Source organism: Peromyscus maniculatus, chromosome 4 (assembly GCF_049852395.1).
Source record: "Peromyscus maniculatus bairdii isolate BWxNUB_F1_BW_parent chromosome 4, HU_Pman_BW_mat_3.1, whole genome shotgun sequence".
Lineage (NCBI taxonomy): Eukaryota > Metazoa > Chordata > Mammalia > Rodentia > Cricetidae > Peromyscus > Peromyscus maniculatus.
Window position 1 is genome coordinate 2,661,450 of NC_134855.1, and position 14,678 is coordinate 2,676,127.

General features: G+C 40.4%; 1 protein-coding gene and 1 long non-coding RNA gene across 26 annotated transcripts in view; one reads left to right on the forward strand and one right to left on the reverse strand.

Annotated features, from left to right (window-relative positions):
- Positions 1 to 14,678, forward strand: part of Strbp (spermatid perinuclear RNA binding protein) — a 181,166-nt gene that overhangs the window by 149,799 nt on the left and 16,689 nt on the right. For 16 of the 25 annotated variants that reach the window (XM_076568485.1, XM_042274763.2, XM_042274760.2 and 13 more), the window contains 3 exons: positions 5,506 to 5,629; positions 10,488 to 10,532; positions 12,931 to 13,380. In XM_076568485.1, the coding sequence (XP_076424600.1) occupies positions 5,506 to 5,629; positions 10,488 to 10,532; positions 12,931 to 13,007 (246 nt within the window). In that variant the 3' untranslated portion in view covers positions 13,008 to 13,380. Of the gene's footprint in view, positions 1 to 5,505; positions 5,630 to 10,487; positions 10,533 to 12,930; positions 13,381 to 14,678 lie in introns of those variants that run through there. The other 9 variants (XR_006070957.2, XR_013050279.1, XR_013050280.1 and 6 more) reach the window with 1 other exon arrangement.
- On the reverse strand, positions 621 to 10,607 carry LOC143272671 (uncharacterized). Its single transcript, XR_013050282.1, has 2 exons — positions 10,375 to 10,607; positions 621 to 2,308 (listed from the first exon to the last, which is right to left on the reverse strand). It is a non-coding gene; the product is annotated as an uncharacterized LOC143272671 (long non-coding RNA).

Sequence of the window (14,678 nt, forward strand, 5' to 3'; positions counted from 1 at the left end):
CTTTGTCAAACAATAAGTGGCTGTCGCTGTGTGGACTTGTTTCTAGATCTTCTAGTTTACTCCCTTAATCTGTGTGCTGGTTTGTGTAGTACCATGCTGTTGCTGTTACTATGGCTCTGTAGTATGATCTGAGATGAGCTATTACGATGCTTCCAGTTTCAAAGTTCACTGTAGAGATTGTTGGTCTCTCATTAGGTTTATTCTGAGTAGAACCTGTTATGAATTTGGCAAGTTTGTTACTTTTATATATCAAAGTTACTAATTTTTGTTAATTTTTATATTCTGCCACTTTGTTGAGTGTTTATTAGATTTAACTTTTTTGTGTGAAGTCTTTAGGGTCTTTTAAGCATAGAATCTTATCATTTGCAAATGGAATAATTTGACTTCTTTTCTGTCCCTCACTTCTTATCTGGTTGCTCTAAGTAGGACTTTGAGCACTATATTAAGTAACAATAAAAAAAAATTGACACTCATCTCATTTATGATTTTTTTTCACATTTAGTATAATGTCAGCTATGTTTGTTGTATATAACATTTTTCTTTCTATTCCTAGTTTTTTGGGGGCTTTTTTTTCTTTTTTTAAATGTTCATTTATTTGTTACAGGAGTGAGGCATACCTGTCAAGGCATGCATGTGAAGTTAGAACAACTTGTAGAAATTGGTTCTGTTCTATACTATGTGGGCTTGAGGATAACTCAGTTCATCAGGATCAGTGGCAATTACCCTTACCTGCTAAGCCATTTCATTGGCCCTCTTCTGGAATTTTTATTTTATTTTATTTTATTTTATTTTATTTTATTTTTAAATCATGAAGAGATGTTGACTTTGTCAAAAAGCCTTTTTTTGCATCTATTGAGATGATCCTGTGATTTCTGCCCTCAAATTTGCTTATGTGTTACTTAAGCTTTGTGAAATTGTTTATTCTTAATGTCTTGGTAGCTTTCTCTTTGGGATCGGTTATAAGTAATGCACATCAAGACACTACTTCTTTGTTCAGTGGGCTTTTTGGTTTCTGCCCATAATTTTATGGAGAGTGAAGTCATTATTGGTACAGTGAGGAATGGAGGTATTTGGGCTTTGCGATAAGGACATTTGTCCAGTTTAGGTCACTGCCTGCCTGCTGGAGCTTACTCACTCTCAGTCTGTAACTACTCATCCACTTTGTTATCACCCTGCCCTTATGTGTGATGATAGTTGTTGTTTATTTGTTTGAGGGGGAGGGGAGACACAGAGAGAGAGAGAGAGAGACAGACAGAGACAGAGACAGAGAGAGACGCTGTGGGCAGGGCAGCACAAAACATGACTGTGTTGTCTGTATAGACTACTGCTTTGGGAATGTCAATGCCACTGGAGGCCTAGGATTTTTATAAGGTATTTGGGAAAGATGGCCCCTTAGTTACATGTATTATCCATCCTTTCATTTTTGTATCACAGAGACATTTTTTAAAACATATTTTACGTCTCAATTACATAATTCTGAGGGAAAAGAGATAATGTGAGTAAGATATAAAACACATTGTCTTTCTCATAGTGAGTGCTGGTGGTGACATTAATGTCTGAGTATATATTATGTGATAGAAACAAATACGTTAAATGTTTAGACTAATGAAAGGAGCTTAGATAATTTGAACTTCAGTGAAACATATTTAGATTCTTTCACATATGGTAAATCCATTATAGGAGGGTAGAACACCATTACATTTTACAGAGGAAGAAACTAAGAAACTTGTAGGTAGTTACATGATTAATAGACGAAGCTCCCTGTCAATGCACTTCGAGAAGAAGGGGGTTAGGGGAGGAGGATTAAGGAAAAGCAAAGTATGTATAAAATGTGATAGTGAAACCACTATACTTTGTTTGCTAATTAAAAGTGGTAATTACAGCTGGGCACAGTGCCATAGCCCTTAATCCCAGTACTTGGGAGGCATATGCAGATGGATCTCTTTGAGTTCAAGGCCAGCCTGGTCAACATAGTGAGTTTCAAAACGAACAAACCAAACCCCAAACTTGTCCCTCTTTTCCTTTTAAATGATGAAATAGGAAAAACAACTTTAATTTCCGTGTGGATGCATAGAAAAAAATCAGTCTAAGAAATGTACTCCAAGGGACAGCAGTACTCCTAGGTTGTACTTGCTATGTAGACAAGAAGGAAAGTCAGAGGGCTGTGGCATAACAGAGTTCCAGGTGTCAGGGAAGTTGCTGCTGCTGCTTTGATTCTGGGCACAGGCTGCCTCCATTTGGTGCTGAGAAAATTGCTGCCTAGGTACCAGTCTCCTTTTGCTTCTCAGGATGTTATCAGTCCTGTACTCTGAAATTTAAGATAAACAGAGAGAGAGAACAACTGAGAAAATCATGGTAGTGATTGCATGTTCCTTCAGTTCCCCACTGTTAAATCTTTCTTCTATTTATTTCTTTCATTTAACTTTGCTTTGGGTGGGTGGTTCGATTCTTTGAGACTAGTTCTCACTCTGTAGTTCAGGCCAGTCTTTAATTTACAATCGTTCTGCCTCAGCCTTTTAAGTGCTGGTATGGGCACTCACCACTATGCTCAGTTCCACTCTCTCTTAGATGTCATCATTTATTTTCTTTATAACTACTTCTAGCTGGTGAGATAATGTAGGGATTGTGGAAGGAAGACTGACAGTGAGAAACTTTCTCTTGCTTTTTCTGAGGATTATAGCAGATGCACATCCAGGCTGATAGGAACAGGGCATTATCAAGCTCTTTTTTCCTATAGTGTCAGCCTTAACAATAGTTGTGGTTACGTCAGATTGCTGGCACATGGCAAATGGCCTTTCCCCAGTGGTAGAGCTCCTCCCAATTCACCACCATCTAACTCCGTTATAAGATAAGCAGGGCTGGCATGGTTTCCACAACCCACAGCCACCCTGTATGGTATAGGGTAGGTACCTGTTTTTAAAGAAATCTTTTCTGGTTGAACTATGTAGACTTACAGTGATAACAGTGTTACACATCTGTTGATGAGTTTAACCCAGTATTTGGGGAACCCTGTGAGATTTCTTTAGTTTCTGAGTTATATAAAAACAGCTGAACATGTTATGTTGTCTTAGCAGCAGTGCCCCCGCCCCCCCCTCCCCTGTCCCCCACCTTCTCTTCTATACTCAGCAATGCTATATGTTCTTTCATTAGAGCATATACTACTTTCCTTGGTTGTAAGTATTTTTAGGGGTCTCCTGCTTCAAAAAAGAAGAGTAGGTAATTCTACCAGGTAGTACAAAATGTGTTATCCTTGGTTTGGTATCTAACTTGAAACTGTTATACAGTGAGATTGGCTGCCTAAGTTTTCCAGGGCAGTCTGCTGATGTCTGAGGGAGGGTGGGTGAGGGTGCTCTCTGTATATCCAGCAGTGGTCCTGATGGTGGGCTTAAGAAACTTAGGGCCTAATGAGTCTGTAAATAGGTACAAAGTAAAAACAAAAGGGATTTTAATTCATGGTTAGTTAAGATGAGTCTTGTCTCTTGAATTGATATTTGAGGCTGTCTAGTTAGCAGCTGAGTAATTCAGGGGCCAGAGGGACATCTGTTGGTGGTGCCTTTTTTATTCAGGCGTAGCATCTTCTCCACAAATATTCTCAAATGGTAGGTGAGGGCTTCTCAGGTGACACTGACACAATTTCAGGGCTATATTTCATTAGGGTGGGGAAAGCATGATGACAGGAGGAGGAGGAGGTGGCTGACTCATTATGCCCACAGTCAGGAAGCAGAGAGCAGGAATAGATGCCCTTTGAAACCAGGGCTTCTGCGGCAAAAGGCCAGAGACATTTTGTTGTATGTTTCATCCATCTGGACATTTGTTTTTTATTCACTTAAATTTGTTTTATCAATTATGATAAATACTATTTAGAATTAAGGATTCAGAATATAAGCAGAGAAAATAACAAAATTAAAATTAAGTAAAATCTATAAATTATAGAGGTATAAATGTACAAAGTAAGGTTTTCTCAATTCCTTTAGTAAAAACAGGATCAATTATTTTTCTAGATTATATAGAAAGATCATTGCCACCTTGGTTTGCTTTTCCCACCGGAGATATCCTACCTTGATCAGTAAATTTTAGTATTTACAAAGCCTACATTCAGGGTCTGGAACAGGGGCTCAGTAGTTAAGAGCACTTGTTCTTGAGGACAACTTGGGTTTGGTTCCCAGCACCCACTTGGTGGCTCCAGGTCCAGGGGACTTGCCCTCTTTTGACCTCCACAGGTACCAGTCATGCATGTGATGTATATACACAGACACAGACGGGCAGAGACGAAGCACTCTCACACACAAAATTAATTTTTAGCCTGGGTTAAAATATTAATTAGATAATGAAGTTAGTGGTAACATAAATTAGATCTGTGTGGAGTCACTCCACAGTCAAATATGATTACTTTGAGCTCAACTGTATCTTTTTTGAAAAATACCCATTCATTTTTAGAAACCATAAAATTAATGTGTTCAGTGTGCTTGATAGCCAAGAATCAGTGTTTTGTGTATGGTTTGGCTAATTTCAGCAAAAAGAGAAATAGCTGTCTATGTACACATCCATTCTATTTTAGAGGTTTCTTATGGCTGCCTAGAGCTGAGGTGTGGTTCTGAAGGAAGCCCCTGGCATGACCTGCTGTGGGTTTCTACCACAGGAGGGATCCAGTAGTTTCTAGCTGACACTTTGTGTGTACCCCCGCCCTCTTTCTGTCTAGTTTGAGTTTTTATTGCATTTTTGTACTGAAAAAGAAGCATATAGTATTTAACACTAGACACAGCTTGATTTTTCTGAAATGTTTCATGTGGGAAAAGGTGATATTTTAGGAGTCTCGTCATTTTTTTTTCTTTTAGTGTTGATGCCTGTTTTATACCCACTGCTGCTTCTAATGTAAGAAAAACAAAGTAGGTCTCATCCTCATTTTACAGTTAATGGTGGAGATTGCCTGAGAGAGATGATGGGATGTCATCAGTGTTCCATGGCATTTGAAGCAGGTGGAGGTTTCAGGTGGTGTTTACTTAATGATTGGTACATGCAAACACAAGCAGAAGGAACAAACTCAAAGCCTAGGGCCTCCTGAAGTGATAAGGGACTGGGACATCTTTGGTCTGCCTGTCTTAGACTGTTCTTTTTTTTTTCAAACCCCACTCAGGTTCACAGCTAACTCAAGGTAGTTTATTGCTGGAATATTTTTACCTCTGAGTGGAAAATTCAGTGTTTTTAAACCAATGTGTCAGGTGTCTCTACTGACTTTGGATGTAATTTGACCCAAATTTGTGTGTAGAAGGTTTTTCCTGGGTAACCTCCCCCTACCACCGCCCAGTGAGACATAGTCACTCAGTATTTTCATATGTTCAGCATGTTCTTCAGAATAGCTCATTAAGACAGATGTCATTTCTGTTTTGCAGATAGTCCACTGAGGAGTTTTACCTGTAGATGGCTTACTGTCTCACCTGAAGCTCCATAGGAAATGAGAGGCTGACAATTCTTTCAATGATGAAATTATTATTGTTGTTACTACAGGCAAAGGGTGTTGTGAATACGGCAGTATCTGCAGCAGTTCAGGCGGTTCGGGGCAGAGGAAGAGGGACTCTGACAAGGGGAGCGTTCGTGGGGGCCACAGCAGCTCCTGGCTACATAGCTCCAGGTTAGTGCCCCTTGCTGAAGATCAAACGCCTTTTTGATTCCAGGTCTGGAGAACAGCATTTCCTCATACTCCAGAGTTGTTTGTGGTCTCTGGAAATATTACACATGTGTAAGAGGAGTGTGTGTGTGTGTGTGTGTGTGTGTGTGTGTGTGTGTGTGTGTATTTTCTTTTTGGTCTCCCCCCTCCCCCCAAAACAAAGGATGTTGTGCTGAGTAACTAGAGCCTTTCTGGAGGGCGAAGAGAGATAAGCGTGGATGACTTTGGATGAAGGAACATATTTTGATAGAGGAATCTAAAAGCTGTTCTGCAAACTATGGTGCTTGGACAGCAGAGCAGGGTGTATTCTGTGGTGGATACCACAGTCATGCTTGGTTTACCAGAATTGCTATGGGACTTCTTAATAGGGGTGTATCGTGGCTAAATTAGCACTTATGAAGTTCAGTATTTGAGAACAGTCAAAGAAATACAACACAAGGCGGTGGTGGGGGGAGAAAGAGAGAGAGAGAGAGAGAGAGAGAGAGAGAGAGAGAGAGAGAGAGAGAGAGAGAGAGAGAGAGAGAGGAGAGAGAGTGTGTGTGTGTGTGTGTGTGTGTGTGTGTGTGTGTGTGTGTGTGTATGGCAGGTATTTCCATGTAAGTTACTTCACTTCTTACTCCTCAGTGTTTCCTCGGGTGGAAGTTAGTTTCCATGCAGGGCAACCAGGTCTGGGTGGAACAAGCAGCATAGTAAGGACTTTAATGCAGGTGCTAACATTCCCAAAGCTATTGGCCTTTTTAGTTTACCACATGGCTTGAGGGAGACCCAGAAAGCTGCCCGCTATCAGCCTTCTGTTCATATCCGTATGTTGTTTTAACCATGAATGTCCAGCTGGCTTGTTAAAGTGACATTCTTTGTGATGGTGAAGCAGTGAAAATTTTCACTTGACAAGCCTTTTTTTTTTTTTTTTAAGGGAACACCCCCAAGAATTCCCTAGAATTGCTTTACTGTGCATGTTTGTTGCCATTTGGGAATTTTTATGAATGATGTGGCTTTGGAATTACAAGTTTACTCTGGTTGCATCCCTAGAGGATATGTCTTACAGAGTTCTCTTGCTTTGTAACACACCACAGATTTCACTGTTGTTGAGCTTACAGTGTGGAAGGAAAGTAACAAAAGTCAGCAAGTGACAGAACTTAACACAGAGGAGTCTGGAGGATATGGGCATCATGCCCTGAGAATCAGGAGTAACAGAGTATCTCCTCAGTCTAGTCCAGTGGGTCCACCAAGGCTTCCCTGAAGAGCTGACACTGGACTAGAGTGTGGAGAGTGAGCAGGTGTGAACTGAGAAGGCTGGGATGGGAGAGCTCATCCCATGTGCAGAAACTCACCACTGTTGTAGGCTTTCTGGGTAGAGAAATGAGGCTCCTAAAATGCAGAGAGCCTTAAACATCCCAAAAATATGTTTTGTACAGTTTTGGCTTCTTTTCCTAGGTGAGGTGACTTACATTCTGAATGGGTACTTTAAATTCCTGGTTAGTGAGGCTAAAATTGCTGGAATGGGGAGGAAGGGGAAGGTAGGTAGGATAGCTGCAGAAGAGATGTGTGAGAGTTGCATGTTTCTTCTTGGCGCTTGGAGGGCCCTTGGCACAAGTGCTAATGATGGGAACTTGGTCCTTCGGTAAAGCAGAAACACTGAATAATTTGAGTGGAAACCTGAGTGGTGGGATGTCTTTCTCTGGCCTGCCAGCTCCTAAACAATGACATGGAAGCCTTTTCTTATTTGTGAAAGCGCAAGCCTATAGCTTAGGCTTGTTCCTAACTAGCTCTTAGAACTTAACCGGTTATTTCTAGTGATCTACGCTCTGCCACAGGGCGCGCAGCTGTTACCTTTCCTCCTGCACATCCTGCTTGCCGTGCTGCCTCCTTCCTTCTTCCCTGCGTTCTCTCTCTGCTGTGAAGTCCCACCTGTACCTCCTGCCTAGCTATTGGCTGGTCAGCTTTTTATTACACCAATCACAGTGATACATTTTCACACAGTGTACAAATATCCCATAACAGCGGGAAGAGCTTGGGGTGGGGCGGAATGTGAGTTAAAGTTGATGAGTTACCCAGTCCTGGAGTCCATGGCTTGGATTTTGTTTTAGAATCTTAAGTACAGTGGAAAGTCATCAAGGGTTTTAAGGAGAAATGTGTAAAATTATATGTTATTTGTAAATATTATTCTTCTATAGGGTAAAGAGTAGATGCAAGGACAAACAGGGGCATAAGGGCACAAGCTTGAAGGCTATTGTAGATGTGTACAATAGACTGAAAACCAGTAGATGCAGGGAGGGGAGATGGGTGACAAGATGTGAACAGTTGACAGGAAGCAACATTGTTCATAGGTGGAGTAAATTAGACTGAAGTGTCAAGTTTCGAGAGTACTGCCCAGGTTTTTAGCTTGATGAACTAGGGGAGCAGTTGTGCCATTTCATGGGATGAAGAATACGAAAATAGGTGTGAAAGGCAATGCGGACATGTACTTTGATTCAGTTTGCGTCCAACATTAAGATATTTTTCTGTGAGCCTTTCTTTATTGAAAATTAATAGTCTTAGCCTTATTCAGTAATGGGTATTTATTGAGATAAGTCTGTTTTTTGATGGCATGTTCTTTTGGGTCTCAGTCTGGTAATGTCTGTCATTGCCAGATCTTATGTCATTTGCTTCCTACCAGAGGAGTATGTAGCTGTGTTTAGTACAGTGATGCTGAGAGGGATTGTGTGTGTTTCCTGGTTGCCAGCTCTTCTGTCTTAAGCCATTGCTTTGACCTCTGTACAAGGCTTGCCTCCTGAAGCTTGAAAAAAAACAAACCAGTTGTTTTTTGTGTGTGGGGGCAAGAAAGGGTTAAGGTTAACTTGGATCTTAATGTGTTTCTGTCACTTGTGGAGTGTCTTATGTCCACAGGGATGGCATAGGTGTTTTTATATGTACTTTAACTTCCCTGACTACTGATCTGCTGTGTGGGGCATGGATGATCAGAGAGTCTTCATGTAACTCAGCCATCTTGCTAGTTAAAGGTCAGGGTTAGAATCCTGGTGGCCTGATCACTGGCCAACTTAACTAGTTGTAGTTTCAACTCTTTCAATAAAACCTTTGACATTGTAGCTTATGGAACTAGCTCTCATTTCCTGGAATACATTTATGTAATATGAAAATACAGACTTTTAAAACCATTTATTTTTACTTTGACCTTGGCTACTCTCTGCTTTTCCTTATGTTTATCTTAGCTGTGTTGTGTCCTCTTGAAATCTACAGTTAGTGAGTATGGTGACTGTACTGTTCCTATTTTAACTGCAGAGTGATGTGGCACCTGTCTAGCATGTACTTTAGTGCTTTATAAAAACTGAGCAAAGGGCTTTTGCTCCAGTGAGCACTCAGGGTCAGATGGGGCAGGAACAGACATTTGATTGAGCATAGTGCAATATTGGGAAGGTATAACATCATGGGTTGGACAGTGGAGGGGATATCAGTCCTGGGGAGCTGATATTTGATGCCAGTCTCAAGGATAAATCATTTTGAGCAGCATAAGCATAAGCTGTTCTAAAACAGTTGTGACTTGATATGATATGATAGAAAAAAAAAATCTAGATTTGAGTAAGGCTTTATATAGCATTCATGTTGTGTTGTGCCTTGAGACAGGGTCTCACTATAGCCCTGGCTGATCTGGAACTTGTGAAGTTATAGAACTTGAATTTACAGAGATCACCTGTCTCTGCCTTTCAACCCCGAGATTAAAGGTGTGGGCCACTATGCCCAGCCTGCTTTGTTTCTGTGTATTTAAAGACAGGATCTTGATTGATAGTTTAGGATGCCCTGGAACCTTACTGCATGAATCCTAGACCTGTCTCAGCATCTATGGTGCTGGGATTACTAGTGTGCACAAACATGATGGGACTTGGTCGTAGTTAGAGACCAATTAAAATGTGTCCCCTGGGACTTGGCCAAACCATTGCCTATTTATATGCTTTTGAATTTTTTTTCCCTGAAAGATGAGAAATTATAGTTTTTATTAACATGGTGTATCTAAACCTTACAGCAACACCATAAAGAAGCTTGGATTTTCCCACTTAAAAGATGGGAGTATGGCAAAATACATGATCTTTACTTAAGGATATGTGAGCATTTAATGCCAGAATTAACTTGTTCAGAAGCAGTTGTGTTCTTAGTAGTTTTTGCTTAACTACAATCAATTTTTTTTCCATAGGCAAGAGACACTAATGTATCAAGTTACCAACTTTTACAGGGAGACTTTGAGTTGGGGCCTGGCATTCAGATACTGTTAAGTTGTGGACCTTGTCACTGGGCTCATGACCTGACCCAAACATGCTCTTTAGTGGCATTTGAGGCTGCAGCATGCTCTGGCACTTTTTTTTTTTTTTCTGAAAGGAACTATGGAAAGTTCCATGTTCCATCTTTGAGAAATTGGTAATTGCGGTGGTTCTAAGTATTATTTTGGTTAATGAATGTTTGTTCTGCTAGGTTTAGGTGATAGAAATCTACAATTTGATCTCTGCCACTTTAGTGGAGTATACAGACAAGTAGATACATTGGAGAACAGTATAGACGTGCAGATGGAGGGAGTGGGAGAGAGGAGAAGGGCAGGAAGAAAAGAAAGTGGGAGAGGGGGGGCAGAGAACAGAAAGGAACAGAACAAGAGAGGAGGAGGAGGATGTTAGGGTAAGTGAAGGAGATCTCTGTAGATCATAGTGTGAGGGAGGCTTCTGTACCTGAGCAGCGCTAGGAAGTAGCTGGACTACTCTGTAGGGATGCTGCTGGCCTTCGAGAGTCCGGGGTGCTCCAGTTAGGCCTGGACTGATGACTCTCTTCTTCTTTGCACCAGGTTATGGAACACCATATGGTTACAGCACAGCTGCCCCTGCATATGGTATGTACACCTTCTTACTGATTGCTCTTCTTAGCACATCTGTCACAGCAACCCAGAACATAGTTTATGACCAGGGGTTTCCATAAACAAGTCGGAGGATCTCAGATCTATTCATTCTGGTGACCCAACTTAAATTCCCTCAAATGCCACAACCTTGTGGTTCTTGGTTTGGTTGAAGTTGCTCTTCTCTCTGCTTTGCCTGATTGGAGAACTGCTTGTTCTTATTGCCTGTTTCTGACCATATGGAAATTAAATATTCAAAGTAATTCTTATAGCAAAACTATACTCCATTCAAAGGCTACTGAAGGGCCACACCAGTTTTTAGCCTGACCATATGCCAGTTACATGGCCACGTTGTTAGTTTCTGTATGGAATTTTATGAATGTGGGTGATTTGAGTCAAGAGAATGAAGCCATCCATCACTTCAAATTTGTACCCGTTAGTCTTTGCTATACATTTTGTTTTGGGAATGGATAGGTGTCATTGGTCCCACAGAGATGATAGGGTTTATTGCCAATGTTAACTGTTCCTTCTCCAGAAGTCAGTAGCTGATGCTAGAAAATCCTAGACTTGTCCCTTCTTTCCTTTTTAAAATAAAAAAATAGCAGCAGATATATGAATGAACCCTAATGGCCCTTTGGATAACTTTTGAATGAGGTTTATGTGGCAATGGAGGCAGTAGGTTTGGAGTCAGTGATATGCTCTTAGACAACTTTTGTAACTCAGGTGCTGTATGTTACAGAATCAGCCACCATCTATAGGATGCTTGTCAATGAGAGAAGAGAGCAAAAGAGTGTGTATAAGTGCGTGTGCGTGCGCGCGTGCGTGTGTGTGTGTGTGTGTGTGTGTGTGTGTGTGTGTCCACACAGCCCCAAACCAGGCATGCATGCACATGGAAAGCAAAGGTCCTCCATGCATCGCTATTCGTGGCATGAATCCTCTACATGAGCTCGGACCTTCACCTTGTGCCTTTTCTCTTCACACATCAGCTTTACCATTTTTGTTTTGATGACAATTATAGGTCCTTAGACATCACTCTGCTGAAGTGTAGAGTTTGAATAGTTTGGCATGGGTCAAACGTATGTAGGAAGTTTTGTTTTGGCAAAGTGCAGATCCTAGTCTTAAGTACTTTGCCTGGTTGTTTCCTCTGGTACATTCATATGGCTCAGTCTTCCCCATATACTGAACTACAGCAATCCCAGATATGGGAGTTGGGGACTAGTCCAAGAATACATTTTTACCTACAGTTCTTTCTGAATTCAGACTGTTGGATTCTTTTCAGTTTGACCATTGACGTTTGCCCTTTATCTTTTGAATGTCCCGAACACCTCATCCTTCCGGAATGGGGTCAGTTGTTAACCCAGACACAGCACATTTGACTTATTTGCTCTGCCTATGCCTTTTGTGAGCTTCTGCTCTGAGTCTGTGTGCCAGTCACATAATAATAACGATGATTATAGTAAAGCGTTGCTAAAGACTTTTTCTTTAAAAAAATTGATTTTTAGACTCCAGTTACATCCATGTTTTTCCTCAGTCTTTTTAATTTTTCTTTCCTGGTCCATTCTTAACATTCTTCACCCTGTGGCCTCTGAGCCTCAGTAGGCTCCTCTCTTTCATGTGCCATATAACTGACTTCCAAAGCTGGTGTAATTTGATGCCCCATTTTTCACATAAAAGATTTGGTTTTTAAATGTTACTGTGATGCAAATCTACTAAAACAATGCTTTATTTTGGCTGTAAGGTAAATATGTCTTTTGGCCTTTGTAAAGCTGTTGCATGTGGGGTTATCTCCCTCTGATCATCTGGTGCTCTTGAATACCTGCTGTTGCTGCTTTGTGATTTCTCCTAGGTTAAACATCAGTATAAAGACAGGGGCAGATTTCAAATCCTTCTTTGTGTGCAGGAGTTTGTGAGGCCACAAGAACGTATTAATTACAAATTAAGAAAACAATATTAATCTTTCCAGATTTGCCATGTCAACATTAGTGGTAGCCCATGAGAAGATAAACAGCTGGTCGGTAGCTCTGGTTGGAGCTGTCTTTCCTGGAATTTGAGGCCGCACAGAAAGCCTTATATCTTGACATATTTCTCCTTAATATGTCATGTGCTATATGCATTTCCAGAGTCACTTTAGGACAAAAGTGTTATTACCAGCATTGATTTTGATCTTTAGAAATTGTGCCTGCTCATTCAGATGTCATTTCTGAGTGTCATTCTGTGATACGGGCATTTTTATAAGATAGAAGAGCAATTGATTTGTGAGGGATTTGTGGGCCTCTTCCAAAATGGTATTTATAAAATGGACTGACTAATCTGGAAATGGTTAATGATTATTATTGTAAGAACTTTTTTAACCTGAAATTTTTATTGGAGTCCTCTCCGTTTCTTTTCTCTGTAGGTTTGCCCAAGAGAATGGTTCTGTTACCCGTTATGAAATTCCCAACATATCCTGTTCCCCACTACTCATTCTTTTAGCAAATGACAGAAGCTCATTCCTATTGAACAACAGTACAGTACAATGCAGAATGTTAGAGAAAAAGCCTTTTTATCCTGCTTTCTTTGAACACATACTTGATCAAAATTATTTGTAAAGAACATCTTTCCTACTTTTTGATTTTAACAAATGCAAATTCAGTTCTCTAAAACTTGAAAACAAACAAAAAGAAACCAGTTCTGTGAAACGGTACCTCATTCCTGGAAATAATTTATACCAGCCCCTTTGTTGTAGGGAAGTAAGTCTAGCAGCTCAAAGTTGACGTTCTCAGAGAGTATCAGATTATGTCAAGTTAAATTTGTGAAGGATGTATAGAGTCTCAACACTGATCACAAATAAACTGCTTTGTTGTAACACAGAGTACTGCCTGGTTCCTGATGCAGCCACTGAGTCGTAGCTGATTGATGTGCTTGCCCCAGGGCTCTTTAATTTGGGCTGTAGTTATTTTTTTTTTTCCAAATACAGTAGAAACTTTTCATTTAAACCATAACTTTGTAAATAATGAAGTGTGTAATTAAAGCCAATAAAATATGGGTTTGAATAATGTTAGTTTATTATTTTTGATATGTTTTGGTATCAGATTTCAAGGAATTGCAAACTAATAATAACTTAGCCCTAGAAACCCATTCACTTGTAAGCAAGCTGCTAAAACAAAGCAGAGATGATTGTTAGTCTGACTCAGTCTACTTACTTTGTAAGCTCTTGGTACTCCAGTTGTACAAGAGCATTCCCATGATAAGGTTACATTCTGTTATCCAAGCATTGCTTTTTAAAATGATGGCAGCACCCAAAGATGGGGAAGGAGGATTGTGATTATTTTAGTTTACGAATTTCCAAGTTAAAAAAAATAAATTAATCACTCACCCTCTTTTGTTCTTGTGGCCTTCTTCACTCTGTAAGACTCTTTCACTCCTTGACTTTTTCATGAAGATAGATGATTAGCAGTTTCCTGGGATTCCTTGAAGGGTCTCCTTTCCTCTTCAATGATATCAGAATCTAAAGCAGCAACAGGATCCCCATAAAAACTCGCTCTCCGATTGTCCCAGTTCTTGTTGAGTGCTGCTGTGAAAAGTGACAGGTTTCAGCCATGGGTCAGCATTTACTTTTCAGACACCTGGTTACACTGGTGGAAACTGAGTCAGTAACATTGTGCTGTTCTGTGAAGGGTGCAGACCCAAGTCTTCACTTGCATTCTCACCTTGTTTGGAAAGCTGATGATGTTACTAGAAGGTAATGGTTTCATTAAGGTATTCACCCCCATTCAGGTAGTCCTCTGCAGATATGTATAAGTCACCGTGTCTTAAAAATAACTCAGTAGGAAATAACTACTTTTCTGTTAAATTCCTTTTCAAAACCAAGCAGTGCCCATCACTTTAAGTGGTCTTTACTAACTTACATGCCAGGCTCCTTTGGAAGCAAAGGCGAGATGGGCATGGAGGCACAAGTGCAGCATCACTGCTCAGACGTATAGTGTATAATCGTTTGTTCTTTTCATTGACTCTGTGTTTCTACTAGTGGTGGGTGATACTTTAATAAAACCTTGTCACTTGCTGGAAATAGCTTGAACTTGTCCTTCTCATCATGTGTGTTAGTGGCAAGACATAATCGAGCAGGGCCCTCTCAGCTGGGAGTTCTCATGTTCATTGATTTGT